General features: G+C 42.4%; 1 protein-coding gene across 1 annotated transcript in view; it reads right to left on the bottom strand.

Moving 5' to 3' along the window:
• The window catches only part of LOC140491253 (integrin alpha-E-like), a 344,341-nt gene that overhangs the window by 273,026 nt on the left and 53,988 nt on the right, over positions 1-17,327 (bottom strand). Inside the window, exon 5 of the mRNA XM_072589219.1 lies at positions 8,292-8,406. Coding sequence (XP_072445320.1) covers positions 8,292-8,406 — 115 coding nt within the window. The remainder of the gene's footprint in view (positions 1-8,291; positions 8,407-17,327) is intronic.

The following is a 17,327-nucleotide window of genomic DNA, read 5'->3' as shown; positions in this document are numbered from 1 at the left end:
CACTTAGCACAGAGTTGAGGAGAAACTTCTTCAACCAGAGGGTGGTGGATATATGGAAAGCTCTGCCTAGAAGGCAGTGGAGGCCAAGTCTGTGGATATTTTCAAGAAAGAGATGGATAGAGCTCTTAAAAATAGTGGAATCAAGGGTTATGGGGATAAGACAGGAGCAGGATACTGATTGTGGATGATCAGCCATGATCATAATGAATGGTGGTGCAGGCTTGAAGGGCCAAATGGCCTACTCCTGCACCTATTGTCTAATTGCCTATTGTCTATTGTTCCCCATTTGGTAAGCCTTTCATTCCTGGGATCGTTCTTGTGAATCTCCCATGAACCCATTCCAGGGACAATACATCTTTACTGAGGTATGGAGCCCAAAACTGCCACAATACTCTAAATGTAGTCTGATCAGAGCCTTATAAAGTCTCAGAAGTACATGACTGTTTTATATTCTAGTCCTTTCATAGTGAATGACAACACTGTATTTGTCTTCCTAACTACCGACTCAACCTTCAAGTTTACCTTAAGAGAAATCTGGGCTCCGACGTCCCTTTGCACTTCAGATTTCTGAATTTTTTCACCATGTAGAAAATAGTCCATGCTTCTATTCTTCCTACCAAAGTGCATGACCTCACACTTTCCCAAGTGATAGCTCATCTGCTATTTCTTTGCCCACTCTCCTAACCTGTTTAAATCTTTCTGCAGCCTCCTCGTCTTCTTACTGCTACCTTCCACCTATCTTTCTAACATCTGCAAACTTAGCCAGAATGCCCTCAGTTCCTACATCCAGATCATTAATCTATAAAGTGAAAAGTTGTGGTCCCAACACCGACACTTGTGAAACACCACTAGTTACCGGCTTCCATCCTGAGAATGTCTCTGCATTCTGCGAGACAGCCAATCTTCTATCCATGCTAGTACCATGTCTCTAACACCATGGGCTCCCATTGTGCTCTGCAGCTTCCTGTGTGGCACCTTATCAAAGATCTTCTGGAAGTCCAGATAGATAACATCCATTGGTTCTCCTTGGTCTAATCCGCTCATTACCTCCTCAAAGAATTCTAGCAGACTTGTCAGGCATGACATCCCCTTGATGAAACCATTCTGAGTTTGCTCTATTTTATCATGCGCTTCCAAGTATTCAGAAATTTCATCCTTCACAATGGACTCCAAAATCTTACCAACGACTGAGGTCAGGCTGATCGGCCTATTATTTCCCGCATTTTGCCTTATTTCTTTCTTAAATAGCGGGGTTATATGAGCAATTTTCAAGTCCTCTGGGACCCTCCCTGAATCCAATGATATCTGAAATGGTTCTGCAACATACTCTATACTTCCCACTTGCATTCTGGATAATTCTGGATAGGAGCAAGTGTAACAGGGTAGTTGTTATGGGGCCTTTCCAAATATTGACTGGAAATACGATAGTTCAAGTACTTTAGATGGGTCAGTTTTATTCTGATGTGTGTCAGGATAGTTTCCTGATACAGTATGTAGACAAGCCAGAGGTGAGACCACATTAGATTTGGTACTGGGGAATGAACCTGGCCAGATGTTAGATTTGGAGGTAGGTGAGCACTTTGGTGATAGTGATCACAATTTGGTTGTTTACTTTAGCGATGGAAAGGGATAGATTTATAAGTGGGGGAAAAGTAATCATGATGCAATTAGGCAAGATTTAGGATGCATAGGATGGGGAAGGAAACTGCAGGGGATGGGCACAATTGAAATGTGGAGCTTGTTCAAGGAACAGCTACTGCATTTCCTTGATAAGTGTGTACCGGTCAGGCAGGGAGGAAGTGGTCGAGTGAGGGATCCATGATTTACTAAGGAAGTTGAATCTCTTGTCAAGAGGACGAGAAGGCTTATATTAGGATGAGACATGAAGGATCAGTTAGGGCGCTTGAGAGTTACAGGTTAGCCAAGAAAGACCCAAAGAGTGAACTAAGAAGAGCCAGGAGGGGACATGAGAAGTGGTTGGCAAATTGGATCAAAGAAAACCCTAAAACTTTCCATAGGTATATCAGGAATAAAAGAATGACGAGAGTAAGATTAAGGCCAATCAAGGACAGTGGTAGGAAGTTGTGCATGGAGTCTGAGGAGATAGGAGAAGCGCTAAATGAATATTTATTGTTGGTATTCACACTGGAAAAAGACAATGTTATCAAGAAGAGTACTGAGATCCAGGCTACTAGACTCAACGAGATTGAGGTTCGCAAGGAGGAGGTGTTAGCAATTCTGGAAAATGTGAAAATAGATAAACTCCCTGGGCTGGATGGGATTTATCCTAGGATTCTCTGGGAAGCCAGGGAGGAGATTGCCGAGCCTTTGGCTTTGATCTTAATGTTGTCATTGTCTACAGGAAAAGTGCCAGAAGACTGGATCACAGCAAATGTTGTGCCCTTGTTCAAGAAGGGGAGTAGAGACAACCCTGGTAATTCTAGACCAGTGAGTCTTACTTCAGTTGTGGGTAAAGTGTTGGAAAATGTTAGAAGAGATAGGATTTATAATCATCCAGAGAGGAACACATTGAATAGGGATAGGCAACACGGTTTTGTGAAGGTTAGTTCATGCCTCACAAACCTTTTGAGTTCTGTGAGATGGTGACCAAACAGGTAGATGAGGGTAAAGCAGTTGATGTGTTATATCTGGATTTCAGTAAAGTGTTTGATAAGGTTCCCCATGGTCGGTTATTACACAAAATATGGAGGCATGGGATTAAGAGTGATTTAGTGGTTTGGATCAGAAATTGGCTAGCTGAAAAAAGACAGAGGGTGGTGGTTGATGGGAAATGTTCATCCTGGAGTTCAGTTACTAATGGTGTACTACAAGGATCAGCTTTGGGGTCACTGTTTTTGTCATTTTTATAAAGGACCTAGATGGGGGTGTGGAAGGATGGGTTAATAAATTTGCGGATAACACTCAGGTCGGTAGAGTTGTGTATAGTGCAGAAGGATGTTGCAGTTTACAGAGGGTCTTAGGTAAGCTGCAGAGTTGGGCTGAAAGGTGGCAAATAGAATTTCATGTGGAGAAGTGTGAGGTGATTTGTTTTGAAAAGAGTAACAGAAATTCAGAATATTGGGCTAATGGTTAGATTCTTGGTAATGCAGATGAATAGAGGGATCTCAGTTTCCATGTACATAGATCCCTGAAAGTTGTCACCCAGGTTGATAGGACTGTTAAGAAAGCATATGGTGTGTTAGCTTTTATTGGTAGAGGGATTGAATTTCGGAGCCACGAGGTCATGCTGCAGCTGTACAAAACTCTGGTGCAACCACACTTAGATTATTGCGTACAGTTCTGGTCACCGCATTTTAGGAAGGATGTGGAAGCTTTGGAAAGGGTTCAGAGGACATTTACTAGGATGTTGCCTGATATGGAGGGAAGGTCTTACGAGGAAAGGTTGAGGGACTTGAGGCTGTTTTCTTTGGAAAGAAGAACATTGAGAGTTGACTTAGTTGAGATATATAAGATAATCAGAGGGTTAGATAGGGTGGACAGTGAGAGCCTTTTTCTGAGGATGGTGATACCTAGAATGAGGGGACATAGCTTTAAATTGAGGAGTGTTAGATATAGGGGAGATGTCAGAGGTAGTTTCTTTACTCAGAGTTTTAGGGGCATGGATTGCACTACCTGCAATAGTAGTAGACTTGCCAATCTTAGGGCATTTAAATGGTCATTAGATAAACATATGGATGAAAATGGAATAACATAGGTTAGAGAGGCTTCAGATTGGTTCCACAGGTCAGTGCAACATCGAGGGCCAATGAGCCTGTACAGCGGTGTAATGTTCTATGTTCTATGCATTTGATCTTCCAAAATGCATCATCTCACATGTGTTTGGATTAAACTCTATGTTCCATTTCTCTGCCCAAGTCTCCAGCCTGTCTCTATCCTGTAGTATCCTCTGGCAATCCTCCCACTATCCACATCCCCCCCAACCTTTGTGACACCTGCAAACTTACTCATCAGGCCAACGACATTCTCCTCCAAATTATTAATGTATATTATGAACAACAGGGTACCCAGCACTGATCCCTGTAGAAGATCACTGGTCACAGACCTCTAGTAAAAAAAAACACCCTTACACTGCTATTTTCTGCCTTCTATGACTCAGTCTGTTCTGTATCCAACTTACTAGCTCACTATGGATCTCATGTGACGTCAGCTTTTAGACAAGCCTGCCATGACGGACTTTGTCAAAGGCCTTGCAAAAGTCCTTGTAAACCACATCCACCACCCTGCCCTCACCAATCATCTTTTTTTTTCTGCAAAAAACTCAGTCAAGTTTATGAGACAAGACCTTCTCTACACAAAGCCTTGTTACCTATCTATGATAAGTCCATATTTTTCAAAATGTAACTAAATCCTATTCCCAAGAATCTTCTCCAATGAATTCCCTACCACTGATATAAGGCTCAGCACATCGTAGTTTCCCAGATTATCCCTGTTCCTCTCCTTCAACAATGGAATAAAGTTGGTTATTCTCCAGTCATCTCCTACCTCCCCTCTGACTAAAGAGGATACAAAGTTTTTGTACAAGGTCTCTGCAATTTTCTTATCTGCCTCCCTCAGCATTCTGGGATAGATCCCATCAGGTTGTGGGTCTTATCTATCTTAATAATTTTCAAAATACCTAACATCACCTTTTTTTTTTAATACTGACATACCATAGATATCAATATACTCCTCTGGAAACACACCGTCCACCATTTCTTTTGTGAACACTGATGCAAATTTAACATTAAGGACCTCATCCAATTCTTCTGGCTCCATACATAATTTCCCTGCTTCGTCCTTACATGGTTGTATGCTTTCCCAAGATATCTTCTTGATCCTTATGTATGTACAAAACACCTTGGGATTTTCCTTAATCCTGTTTGTCAAAGATATTTCTTGGTCCCCTTTAGCCCTCCTAAAATTCCTTGTTTGAGTTCATTCCTGCTATCTTTGTATTCTTCAAGGGCTCTGTCTTTCTTCTGTTTCCTAAACTTTACATATGCTGCCTTTTTCTTTTTGACTAAGATCCCAATTTCTCTGGTCATCTCAGATTTCAGATCCTTGCCATACTTTTCCTTCATTTTCACAGGAACATGCTGGTCCTGAACTCTAGTCAACTGGCCTTGAAAAGATTCTCACATGCCAGGTGTGGATTTAGCCTCAAACAGCTATCCCCAATCTGAAATAACTCCACAGAGTCTGGTATCCCATTACCAAGTCACCCTTTATTTACACAAGAACAGTCCTTCTCTCCAGTACTTCAGAGTCAGCTCTCAGAGTGCTAGAATCTCTGACACACCTTTTTAATCTGTCAGCCAGGACTCCCTGATTGGGTTTGTTAATCTGGTCCAATCAGAGAACTCATATTATATGAGATCCAGCTGGTTGACCTCATGATAATCACTATGGACTCTACATTTTCCTGTTCCGGCCTAAAATTGTGGTAGTTAGCCTTTCCCCAGTTTACAACCTTCACAGTGGACTACTCCTATCTTCATCCATAAGTAGCTTAGAACTGACAGAATTATGGCCACTATTGACAAAATGTTACACCACTGAAACTTCAAAAACCTAACTGGGCTCATTCCTGAATAATAGGTCTCGTATGGCCTCTTCCCTATTTGGACTATTTACATATTTTTTTCAAAAAACCATCCTGGACACACCTAACAAATTCTCTCCATCTGAGTCCTGACACTAAGCAAGTCCCAGTCAATATAGAGAGAATTAAAATCACACAACAACCCTGTTTTATTTACATTTTTACACAATCTGTCCACATATCTGTTTCTCTATCTGCCACTGGTTGTTGGGAGGGCTGTAGTACAGCCTCATTAAAGAGGTTGTACCTTTCCTATTGCTGAGCTCTACCCATATTGGCCTTACTGGATGAGTCCTCCCTCAGTACAGCTGTGATATTCTCCTGTATTAGTAACATACATTCTGCATAGATTGGGAGGAAAGCCCACCTCCCAACCCTCATCCTCATCACATTCTACAGAGAATTTATTGAGAGTATCCTGAGCTGCTGCATGACTGTTTGGTTTGGGAATTGCACAGTCTCGGATCATAAGACCCTGCAATGGTTCGTGAGGACAGCTGAGAAGATCATTGGGGTATCTATTCCCTCCATTACAGACATTATACCACACCTTTCATCAGAAAGGCTAAGAGCTTTGTGGAAGACCCTACACACCCCTCACTCAAACTCTTCTCCCTCCTGCCATCTGGCAGAAGATTCTGGAACATTTGGTCTCTCACGGCCAGACTGCAACAGTTTCTTTTCCCAAGTCATCAGGCTCCTTAACACTGTAAGATCGGACTCTTTTCCAGCTGAAATTCTTTGCACAACTTTGAATTGCTGTTAGAACAATGTCTATGAATTAGCATTCTTTTATTACACGGTAATTTGTGTGTTTTGCATTTCTATGCAATTTATGGTGCCCTTTGCATGATCATGTAGCACCTTGGTCTTGGAGGAAATCTGTCTCTTTTTTTACTGTACCAATATATGGTAGAAATAACGAATGAAGTCTACTCTACTCTTCTTTACAACTCCCCCAACTCTTTGACACCCCTATCTACCTCACCAGAAACATCTAAATTCCACAACGTTAAGCTGCAAGCTTTGTTCCATTCTCAACCTCAAGTCTCTGCAATAGCTACAACATCATAGTTTTATGCATTAATCCAAGCTCTAAATTCATCTTCCTTACCTGCCATACTCCTTGCATTGAAAATAATACACCAAGACTGCCAGTCCTGCTACGTTCAGTAACCTCTCCCTGTCTCTTCTTCCTCTTAGCCTTAATCTCTGACCAATGCTCAGTCATTTTACTTGCTGACCGACTGCTCTGGTTCTTGATTTAAACTATCCAAAGTGGCACTGGCAAACCTCCCTAAGTGCAACCCATCCTTCTCCTACAGGTCCCACCTGCCCCCCAAGACATCCCAATGATCCATATACCTGAAGCACTCCCTCCTTAACCAACTCTTTAGTCATGTATTTCACTGTTCTATCTTCCTATTCCTAGTCTCACTGGCACATAGTATAGGAAGTAATCCTGAGATTACAATCCTAGAGGTCCTGCTTTTCAACTTCTTACCTAATTCCCTGAACTTCCTTGGCAAGATCTCATCTTTCTTCGCCTGTGTCATTATTACCAATACAGACAATAACCTCTGGCTGCTCAGAATATCCCGTGTCCACTCAGAAAAGCTTTTGACCTGGCATTGGGGAATGAACACATGATGATTTTTAAAAACCTATTGTTTCTTCTGTCCAATAATGCTACAAGCTTGAGAATGCTGAGTCTCAAAACATAAATCCCTTTTACATTCCACTCATCATTAGAAAGTTGAATGACACTCCCCCTTTCTCGGTGTCTGTTCAAGTTTTTATGTTGTTTTTGGGGCATTCAGAAAGAAACTTCTTGGTACAGAACACCTAGTAACTGACCTCGATTATAAAAGATTGTTCAATCCAAAAATCCAATTCACTCAGAAAACTTGTATACCACATACGGTATACTCGAGTAGTAGTCAAATTTTTTGAATTTATGGAGTCGACATGGATACTACCTCTGAGGGGCTTAAATTCATACCTGTCATTAGCAGAAGCCCAACTGATTTGTAAACGAATAAAGAGAGGAAAAAAAACTAATTATGGTAATTCTGAAAAGCTGGAGCAGATCAAAACAGCCAGAGGACTGGAAGACCAGGAACGGAACGGACAAGTGCAGATTGGAAAGCTGGAGCGGGATATGACATCCGGCACACTGACTCAAACATTGATCTGTTATCTGCGAAGAACTAGGGTCAACTTTTACATGAGATATATGGAAAATTCCAGGTTATTTGGCCAAAAAAGGGAGTTGACTTTAACATAAGATCGACCATTACTCGAGTATATATTGTAATTGTCTCCAAATATAATCTCCACTTATTTATCTCCCAAGGGACATTGCATCAAACCACTTCTGAGCCCCCAAAAATGATCAAGGAAAATAACAGATCAGCCATTCATTCCGACTCAGGGATTTTCAGAAGTTTTTTTTAACAGTCAAGAGGATTCAGAACTTGAAACAGAAATTGCTGGAAAAGCTCAGCAAACCTGGAGCAGAAATAGTCTGTGGAGAGAAATAGTTAACACCTCAGGTTCAATGACCCTTCCAGAGATTTCTGTTTTTGTTTCTGACTTCTGGCATTCACAGTCCTTTTGGTTTTTATTTTGAATTCAGAACCTGTTGAGTGTAATCTTTAATTAATATGCAAGAGAGATTTATACACACCCAAAGAGACAGGCTCAAAAGAATGGGTTTCTTGCAGTTCTGGAGACAGGAATGTGCAGACTCCATTCAAATTTTCACTGTTCTTACTAAGCCTTTTCTGATGTTGTCGACACACCTGTAACATTATTATAGATGTTAACTCTCAGTCATTATCACAGTAAAATCCATATTATAATGATGTATTTTAAGTGGGTTCTTTACTGTTCCAACAATGTGATGAGTCCCTCAGCTAACCATAAAAATGAGGCTGAGGAAGAGTAACAGAAAGCATAAATTCAACATAATAGGCAATTAAAGCACAGTGAAAGGCAATTCAGACTATTGTATTGTGTCAATTCTATTGTAGAGATCTTTAACTTATTCTAGTCCTCTGACGGTGTAGAAGAGAGAGAGGATGGTGGTGAGACAGCAGTGTGGAGGCACAGGGATCGAAAGATCAAGCCCAGTGTGGGACAGAGATCGTGCCTGAGTGAGGAAAGCCCACCGTGGAGTGACTGCAGGACCATAGCTAAAGAATGGCTGTAATTTGGAATTTTTAACTTTATTTCTTATTTACTGCTTTATACTGACAAGAACCGTAATGTTAAACTTTTAACTTATTTCTTTATTTTTCTACTCATTAACTAAGATTTGTACCTAGGTACCTTATACCTAAGATGACACTGTGTGGTAACATTGTAGACTTTTGACTGTACTCCTGTATCACTGCACTTGAGTACACGTAACAACAAAACCTAATTCTAGTTCTAATTTGCCTGTAATCCTGCACATTTTTTCCTTCTAGTATGAAAAATTACATGGAAGTTAAAGCACAGAAACAGGAAATTCACTTCAGCCAAAGCAACAAAAACAGAAATTGCTGGTAAAACCCAGCAGATCTGGCAACATCTGCGGAGAGGAATCTGAGTTGATCGTTCAGGTCCAGTGGCTCTTCTCATGGACCTCTAGCATCTGCAATTCTTGTCATTTTGTAATTCAGGCTAGCCTACATTTAATACTTGGTGTACTTGTAGCACCAATTCCCTTTGCTCCTTAAATTTAATCAATCCCTGGGTGATGGAGTGTAAGGAGTGAAGACTGGCAAAACCAATGTCTTTCTGCCATCATATCTAACCAAAAAAAAGGTTCTGTGAGCCGGATTGACAAGGTGACTAATCTTTTTTCCCCCCTCTATTTTAGTTTTCAGTATGCTCATTGGGAATTTAGAGTAGTGGAAATGGAGGTTTGGGCAGTTGAATGTTCCTCCTGCAGAATGTGGGAGATATGGGTCACCACCAATGTATCCTGCTAACTGCATCTGCGGGGAGTGCACCCAACTTCAGCTCCTCAAAACTCCTTTAGGGAACCGAAGCTGGAGTTGGATGAACTTTGGATCATTCGGGAGGCAGAGGAGGTTATTGAGAGGAGTTACAGGGAGGTAGTAACACCGCAGGTACAAAAAGGAAGTAGATGGGTTACTGTTAGGGGAGGGAAAGGGAGCTGGTATGCAGTGTAGGGATCCCCTGTGGACGTTCCCCTCAACAACAAGTATACCATTTTGAATACTGTTGGGGGGATGACTTCCCAGGGGTAAGCAATGGGGCACAGGTCTCTGGCACAGAGTCTGTCCCTGTTACTCAGAAGGGAAGGGGGAAGAGGAGCACAGCGTTAGTCATTGGGGACTTCAAAGTTAGGGGGACAGACAGGAGGTTCTGTGGGAATGAGAGAGACTCACAATTGGTGTGTTGCCTCCCAGGTGCCAGGATTCGTGATGTCTCTGATCATGTTTTCGGGATCCTTGCGGGGGAGAGGGAGCAGCCCCAGGTCATGGTCCACATAGGCCAACGACATAGGTAGGAAGACAGATGGGGATTTTATGCAGAAATTCAGGGATCTAGGGTGAAAGCTTAGAGCTAGGATAAACTGAATTGTTATCTCTGGTTTGCTGCCTGTGCCATGTGCTAGTGAGCCGAGGAATAGGGAGAGAGAGAGGAGTTGAACACGTGGCTCGAGGGAGGGTTTTGGATTGCTGGATATTGGGGCTCTTTCTGGGGTAGATGGGGTCTCTACAAACAGGATGGTCAACACCTGAACCAGAGGGGTACCAATATCTTTGGGGGAGGGGAAATTTGCTAATGCTCTTTGGGTGGGTTGAAACTAATTCAGCAGGGGGATTGGAACGCAAACTGTAGTTTGAGTATACAGGAGGATGAGAGGAGGGAGATCCAACGTAAGATTTCAGGGTTACAAGAGGGCACCAGCAAGCAAGAGGTTAGTTTGAAGTGTATCCATTTCAACGCCTGGAGTATCCAGAATAAGGTGGGTGAACTTGCAGCATGGGTTGGTACCTGGGATTTCAATGTTGTGGCCAATTCAGAGACATGGGTAGAGTAGGGACAGGAATGGTTGCTGCACGTTCAAGGATTTAAATGTTTCAGTAAGAACAGAGAAGATGTTAAAAGAGATGGCGGTGTGGCATTGTTAATCAAGGACAGTATTACAGCTGCAGAAAGGACGTTTGAGGACTCATCAACTGAGGTAGTATGGACTGATATTAGAAACAGGAAAGGGGACATCATCCTGTTGGGAGTTTCTATAGGTCTCCAAATAGTTCCAGAGATTTATAGGAAAGGATAGCAAGGATGATTCTTGATAGGAGCAAGAATGACAGGGCAGTTGTTATGGGGGAACTTCAACTTCCCAAGTATTGACTGGGAATACAATAGTTCCAAGTACTTCAGACTGGTCAGTCTTTGTTCATTGGGTGCAGGTGGATTTTCTGACACAGTATGTAGACAGGCCAACAAGGGGCGAGGCCACATTAGATTTGGTACTGGGTAATGAACCCCGCTGGTATTAGATTTGGACGTCGGTGAACACTTTGGTAACAGTGACCACAATTCAGTTATGTTTTAACTTTAGTGATGGAAAGGTATTGGTATACACCGCAGGGCAAGAACTCCAGCTGGGGGAAAGGCAATTACAATGCAATTAGACAAGATTTAAGATGCACAGGATGAGGAAGGAAAATGCAGGGCATGGGCACAATAGAAATGTGGAGCTTATTCAAGAAACAGCCACTGTCAGTCCTTGTTAAGTATGTACTTGTCAGACAGGGAGGAGGTTGTCAAGCGCACGAGCCGGGGTTTATGAAGGAAGTTGATTCTCTTGTCAAGAGGAAGAAGAAGGCTTATGTTCGGATGAGATGTGAAGGTTCAGTTAGGGTGATTGAGAGTTACAAGGTAGCCAGGAAGGACCTAAAGAGAGAGCTAAGATGAGCGAGATGGGGATATGAGAAGTTATTGGTGGGTAGGATCAGGGAAAACTGTAAAGCGTTCTTTAGGTATATAAGGGATAAAAGAAAGACTAGAGTAAGATTAGGGCCAATCAAGGATAGCAGTGGGAAGTTGTGCATAGAGTCAAAAGAGATAGGGGAAGCACTAAATGAATATTTTTCATCAGTATTCACACTGGAAAAAGACAATGTTGTCAAGGAGAATTCTGAGAAACAGGCTACCAGACTAGATGGGATTGAGGTTCACAAGAAGGAGGTGTTAGAAATTCTGTGTGATAAAAGAAATGTCCCCTGGGCCGGATGGAAATTATCCTAAGATTCTCTGGGAAGCCAGGGAGGAGATTACAGAGCCTTTGGCTTTGATCTTTATGTTCTCATTGTCTACGGGAATAGTGCCAAAAGACTGGAGGATAGCAAATGTTGTCCCCTTGTTCAAGAAGGGGAGTACATACAACCCTGGCAATTATAGACCAGTGAGCCTTACTTTGGTTGTGGGAGAAATGTTGGAAAAGGTTATAAGAGCTAGGATTTATAATCATCTAGAGAGGAGTAAGTTGATTAGGGATAGTCAACACAGTTTTGTGAAGGGTAAGTCATGCCTCACAAACCTTATTGAGTTCTTTGAGGTGGCCAAACAGGTGGATGAGGGTAAAGTTGTTGATATGGTTTGTACGGATCTCTGTAAGGTGTTTTATAACGTTCTCCATGGTAGACTACTGCACAAAATGGAGAGGCATGGGATTGAAGGTGATTTAGAAGTTTGGATCAGAAATTGGCTAGCTGAAAGAAGACTGAAGGTAGTGGCTGATAGGAAATGTTCATCCCGAAGTTCAGTTATTAGTGGTGTACTGTTTTGGGTCCAGTGCTGTTTGTCATTTTTATAAACGACATGGATGATGGCGTAGAAGGATGGGTTGGTAAATTTACGGATGACACTACGGTCGGTGGAGTTGTGGATAGTGCTGAAGGATGTTGTAGGTTACAGAGGCTCACAGAGATAAGCTGCAGAGCTGGGCTGAGAGGTGGCAAATGGGGTTTAATGCAGAAAAGTGTGAGGTGATTCACTTTGGAAGGAGTAACAGGAATGCAGAGTACTGGGCTAATGATAAGATTCTTGATCGTGGAGATGAGCATAGAGATCTCAACGTCCAAGTACACACATCCCTCAAAGTTGCCACCCAGATTGATAGGGCTGTTAAGAAGGCAAATGGTATGTTAGCTTTTATTAGTAGAGGGATTGAATTTCGGAACCATGAGATCATGCTGCAGCTGTACAAACCTCTGGTCCACACTTGGAGTATTGCATATAGTTCTGGTCACCACACTGTAGGAAGGATGTGGAAGGTTTGGAAAGAGTTCAGAGGAGATTTACTAGAATGTTGCCTGGTATGGAAGGGAGGTCTTGCGAGAAAAGCGGAGGGACTTGAGGCTGTTTTCATGAGAGAGAAGAATGTTAAGAGGTGACTTAATTGAGTCATATAAGAAAATCAGAGGGTTAGATCAGGTGGACAGTGAGATTCTTTTTCCTCGGACGGTGATGGCTAGCACGAGGGGACATAGCTTCAAAATGAGGAGTGATCAGATATAGGACAGATGTCAGAGGTAGTTTCTTTACTCAGAGAGTAGTAGGGGCATGGAACGCACCGCCTGCAACAGCAGTAGACTCGCCCACTTTACAGGCATTTAAATGGTCATTGGATAGGCATATGGATGAGAATGGAATAGTTTAGGTTAGATGGGCTTCAGGTTGATTTCACAGGACAGTGTAACATTGAGGGCTGAAGGGTCTGTATTGCGCTGTAATATTCCATGTTCTATTTGAAAATAGAAAACATTATCAAAAGGATGTGGACACTTTGGAGAGGGTGCAGAGAAGGTTTACGAGGATGTTGCCTGGTATGGAAGGTGCTAACTACGAAGAGAAGTTGAGTAGGTTAGTTTCATTATAAAAAAGGATATTGAGGGGGGACCTGATTAAAATCTACAAAATCATCAAGGGTATAGACAGGGTAGATAGAGATTTTTACCAGGGTGAAGGATTCAATAACAAGAGGTCATGCTTTCAAAGTGAGAGGTGAAAAATTTAAGGGGAATACACGCTGCATGTACTTTACAAAGAGGATGCTAGGTGCCTGGACTGCATTGCTAGCAGAGGTAGTCGAGGCAGGCACGGTAGATGCATTTAAGATGTGTTTGGACAGATGCATGAGTAGGTGGAGAGCAGAGTGATACAGATGCTCAGGAATTGGGCAATAGGTTTAGACAGTGGATTTAGATCGGCTCAGGCTTGGAGGGTTGAAGGGCCTGTTCCTGGGCTGTAAATTTTCTTTGTTCTTTGAAGTAAAAGCTGATGGAGAGACCAGACAGAATGAGTCCAACTAAGCCATTTTTTAAAATAATTCATTCATAGGAATTAGGTGTTGTTAGCTGGGTCATCATTTTTTGCCCATCATTAATTTCCCTTAAGAAGGTGGTGGTGAACTGTCTTCTTAATTTGCTGCAAGCCCCATAGAGCAGGAAGACCCAAATTTCTGTAAGGGAGGAAGTTATTGTTGTGGATATGTTCGCCAAGCTGGGAAGTTGATTTGTCCCCTGTCTTGGTGACATCTTCAGTGCTTTGGAGCCTCTTGTGAAGACCTGCTGTACTGTGCCTTCTGGAATTTATTTGTTTTTGTTCTTGCTGCTTCCAGTTGCCGATTCCAATTGTTCATTGCAGTGGCTGGTATATTAGGTCTGAGTCTTTGTGCTTGTTGATGGAGTACTTGGATGAGTGCTACTAGAAATTCTCTGGCCATCCTTTGTTTGGCTTGTCCTATGATAGTTGTGTTGTCCCAGTTGAATTTGTGGTCCTGTCATCTGTGTGTCTGTGTGGCTACTACAGACAGCTGGTCGTGGCATTTAGTGGCTCGTTGGTGTTTGTGGATGCAGATTGCTAATTGTCTGCCAGTTTGTCCTGTGTAATGTTTCCTGCAGTCTTTGCATGGAATCTTGTAAATTACTTGCACATAATGGGCACAGGTCTTTCATCCTGGTGAGTTGTTGTCTGAGTGTGGCTGTCAGTTTATGGACTGTCACGAATCTCAGCAGTCAGAGAAGTCTGGCTGTCAGTTATGAGACTTTTTTTGTGTAAGGTAGCATGGCTAGTGAGTTAGTTCATGGTATGTCCTTGTCGTGTTATTTGTCTGTAAGGCACCTGCAGATGAAGCTGCGGGGACATTTGTTCTAGGCAAATACTCTCGAGGTGTTCCCTTCTTCCTTTCATAGGTTGGGTGTACTGCAGTGTGTTGTAGCCCTTTTGGAGATGGTCCTAATGTAGCTTCTCTTCTGTGTGTTTGGGTGGTTGCTATTGTCGTTCAGGACCTAGTTTGTGTGTGGCTTTCGTGTACATTTTTTTGGTGAATTCACTGTTATATGTTCTTTCTACCATCACATCCAGAAATGGGAGTTGGTTGTTGGTTTCCTCCTCTCTCATAAATCTGATCCCTGTGAGCATGGTGTTGGTTTTAGATTTAGATTAGATTCCTTACAATATGGAAACCAGCCCTTCGGCCCAACAAGTCCACACTGACACTCGTGTGTGTTCTTGATTTTTGTTCTCTTAATGATAACAAAAGTGTTGTCCATGTATCTGATCCAGAGTTTGGGTTGGATTTGTGCGAGGGCTATTTGCTCTAGTCTTTGCATCACTGCTTCTGCTATGAGCCCAGAGATGGTGAACCCATAGATGTCCCATTGATCTGTTCAGATATTTGGTTGTTGAATGTGAATTGTGTTGTTAAGCACCAGTCTAGTAGTTTGAGTATGCAGTCCTTGTTGATAGGTTCCCATTGTGTTGTCTGTTCTGTTTGTTCAGGAAGTTGGCTACTGTCTCTCTGGCTAGAGTTCTGTCAATTGAAGTGAACAGTGCCATTACATCAAATTAGACCATTATTTATTCTTGTCTATGTTTATGTTCTTAATGTTGTCTAGGAATTCCTGTGATGAGTGGATGGAGTGTTTGGATCCGCTGATAAGTGGAAGTTCCAGAATTGTGACCCTGCGACACGGAAGGAAAGGCAATATATTTCCAAGTCAAGATGGTGACTGGCTTGGAGGTCAATTTGCAGATGTTCCCATGTATTTACAAGCCTTTTCCTTCAAGACAGCACTGGTTGTGGGTTTGGAAAGTGCTGACTAAGGAGCTTAGATAAATTTCTGTAGTGCATCTTGTAGATTATACACAACTGCTGGTAATATCGGTGGTAGAGGGACTGCTGTGGATGTGCTGTCAATCAAGCAGGCTGCTTCATCCTGAATGGAGTCCAGCTTCTTCAGTGCTGTTTAAGCTGCACTCACTTCTTTACGCAGAGAGTTGTGAATGCATGGAATGCATTGCCAGCTGAGGTGGTGGAAGCGAAGTCGTTGGGACATTTAAGCGACTGCTGGACATGCACATGAATAGCAGTGAGTTGAGGGGTGCGTTGGTTAAGTTACTTTATTTTACATTAGAATTAAGTCTCAGCACAACATCGTGGGCCTAAGGGCCTGTTCTGTGCTGTACTTTTCTATGTTCTATGTTCATTCAGGCAAGTGAGAAGGTGAGTTACTTGCTACAGGATTTCAAATATCTGCCCAGCTTTTATAGCCACAGTACTTAATGGCTACTCCAGTTCAGTTTCTGGTCAGTGGTAACCCCTAGAATGTTGATCATATTGCATTGAATGGCTGGCAACATTTAAAGGCAACTCTGAAATAATTGCAATTAGTTAACCACAACAGGACAAATGCTTCTTTGGGTCTCCTGCTAGCCAAATTAGGGTTGCCACCTGTTTGTGGCGCCAGCTTTGCATCTTCAGCCTCTAGGATAAAGTTTAGCTCTTATTTTCTAAAGTATTATGTGACTCCTAATCCATCAAACCAATAGATATTTCCTTGCACTTAATTGTGCTGAAGTCCTTTTATTCATTACATCCAATTCTTCAATGAATCGATTAATATGTTGTAGTCCTTCTCAGTACTGACCGTACACACCTACCTGACATCTCCCACACCACTACCACCAGCAAATTTGATACCCTTGGTAAATTTTAAATATTATAAGAAAGGTGGCTCTTGTACTTTGACCCAGCAATAGTGATGTAGCTGTGATGCAATTTTATGTCAGGATGTGAGTGACTTGTAGGTGGTAGCGTTTCCATGTATCTACTGCCCTTGTTCTTCAAGATGTTAGAGTTCACACTGCAGACATTTTGAGAAGGGCAGCTTTGTGGTTGAAGTACAGCTGGAGGTTTAGGTGAGTGTTGGGTTTCAATGAGGAGGGCAAGCAGCAGCAAGGTAAGGCAGTCAGAGAATGTACAGACTACTGTATCTGCTAAAGACACAAGGGTAAAGGAGAAGTAGAAGGAAGTTTAACCATGAAGTCACAGGCAGCAGGTAAGTGAGTGGTAAGTAGTTTTTCTTCTCTCTTATTTTCTCTTTGCTTTTCTACTGTTGTTAACTTAAAAGTTAAGTCATGGCAGGAGATCCCAGACCTGTGTCATGCTCCTCTGTGTGATGTGGGAATTCAGGGACAGTTCTGATGTCCCTGACTCCTTTGCATGCAGGAAGTGTGTCCAGCTGCAGCTCCTGCCTGACCGCTTGACAGCTCTGGAGCTGTGAATGGATTCACTTTGGAGCATCCATAAGGCTAAGGAAATTGTGGATAGCACGCTCAGTAAGTTAGCCACACCACAAATAAAATTACTGAGGAAGATAGGGAATGGGTGACCAACAGACAGAGGAAG

Source organism: Chiloscyllium punctatum, chromosome 19 (assembly GCF_047496795.1).
Source record: "Chiloscyllium punctatum isolate Juve2018m chromosome 19, sChiPun1.3, whole genome shotgun sequence".
Classification (NCBI taxonomy): Eukaryota; Metazoa; Chordata; class Chondrichthyes; order Orectolobiformes; family Hemiscylliidae; genus Chiloscyllium; species Chiloscyllium punctatum.
The sequence above is the reverse complement of the archived record's forward strand: the minus strand, read 5'-3'. Positions and strand labels throughout refer to the sequence as shown.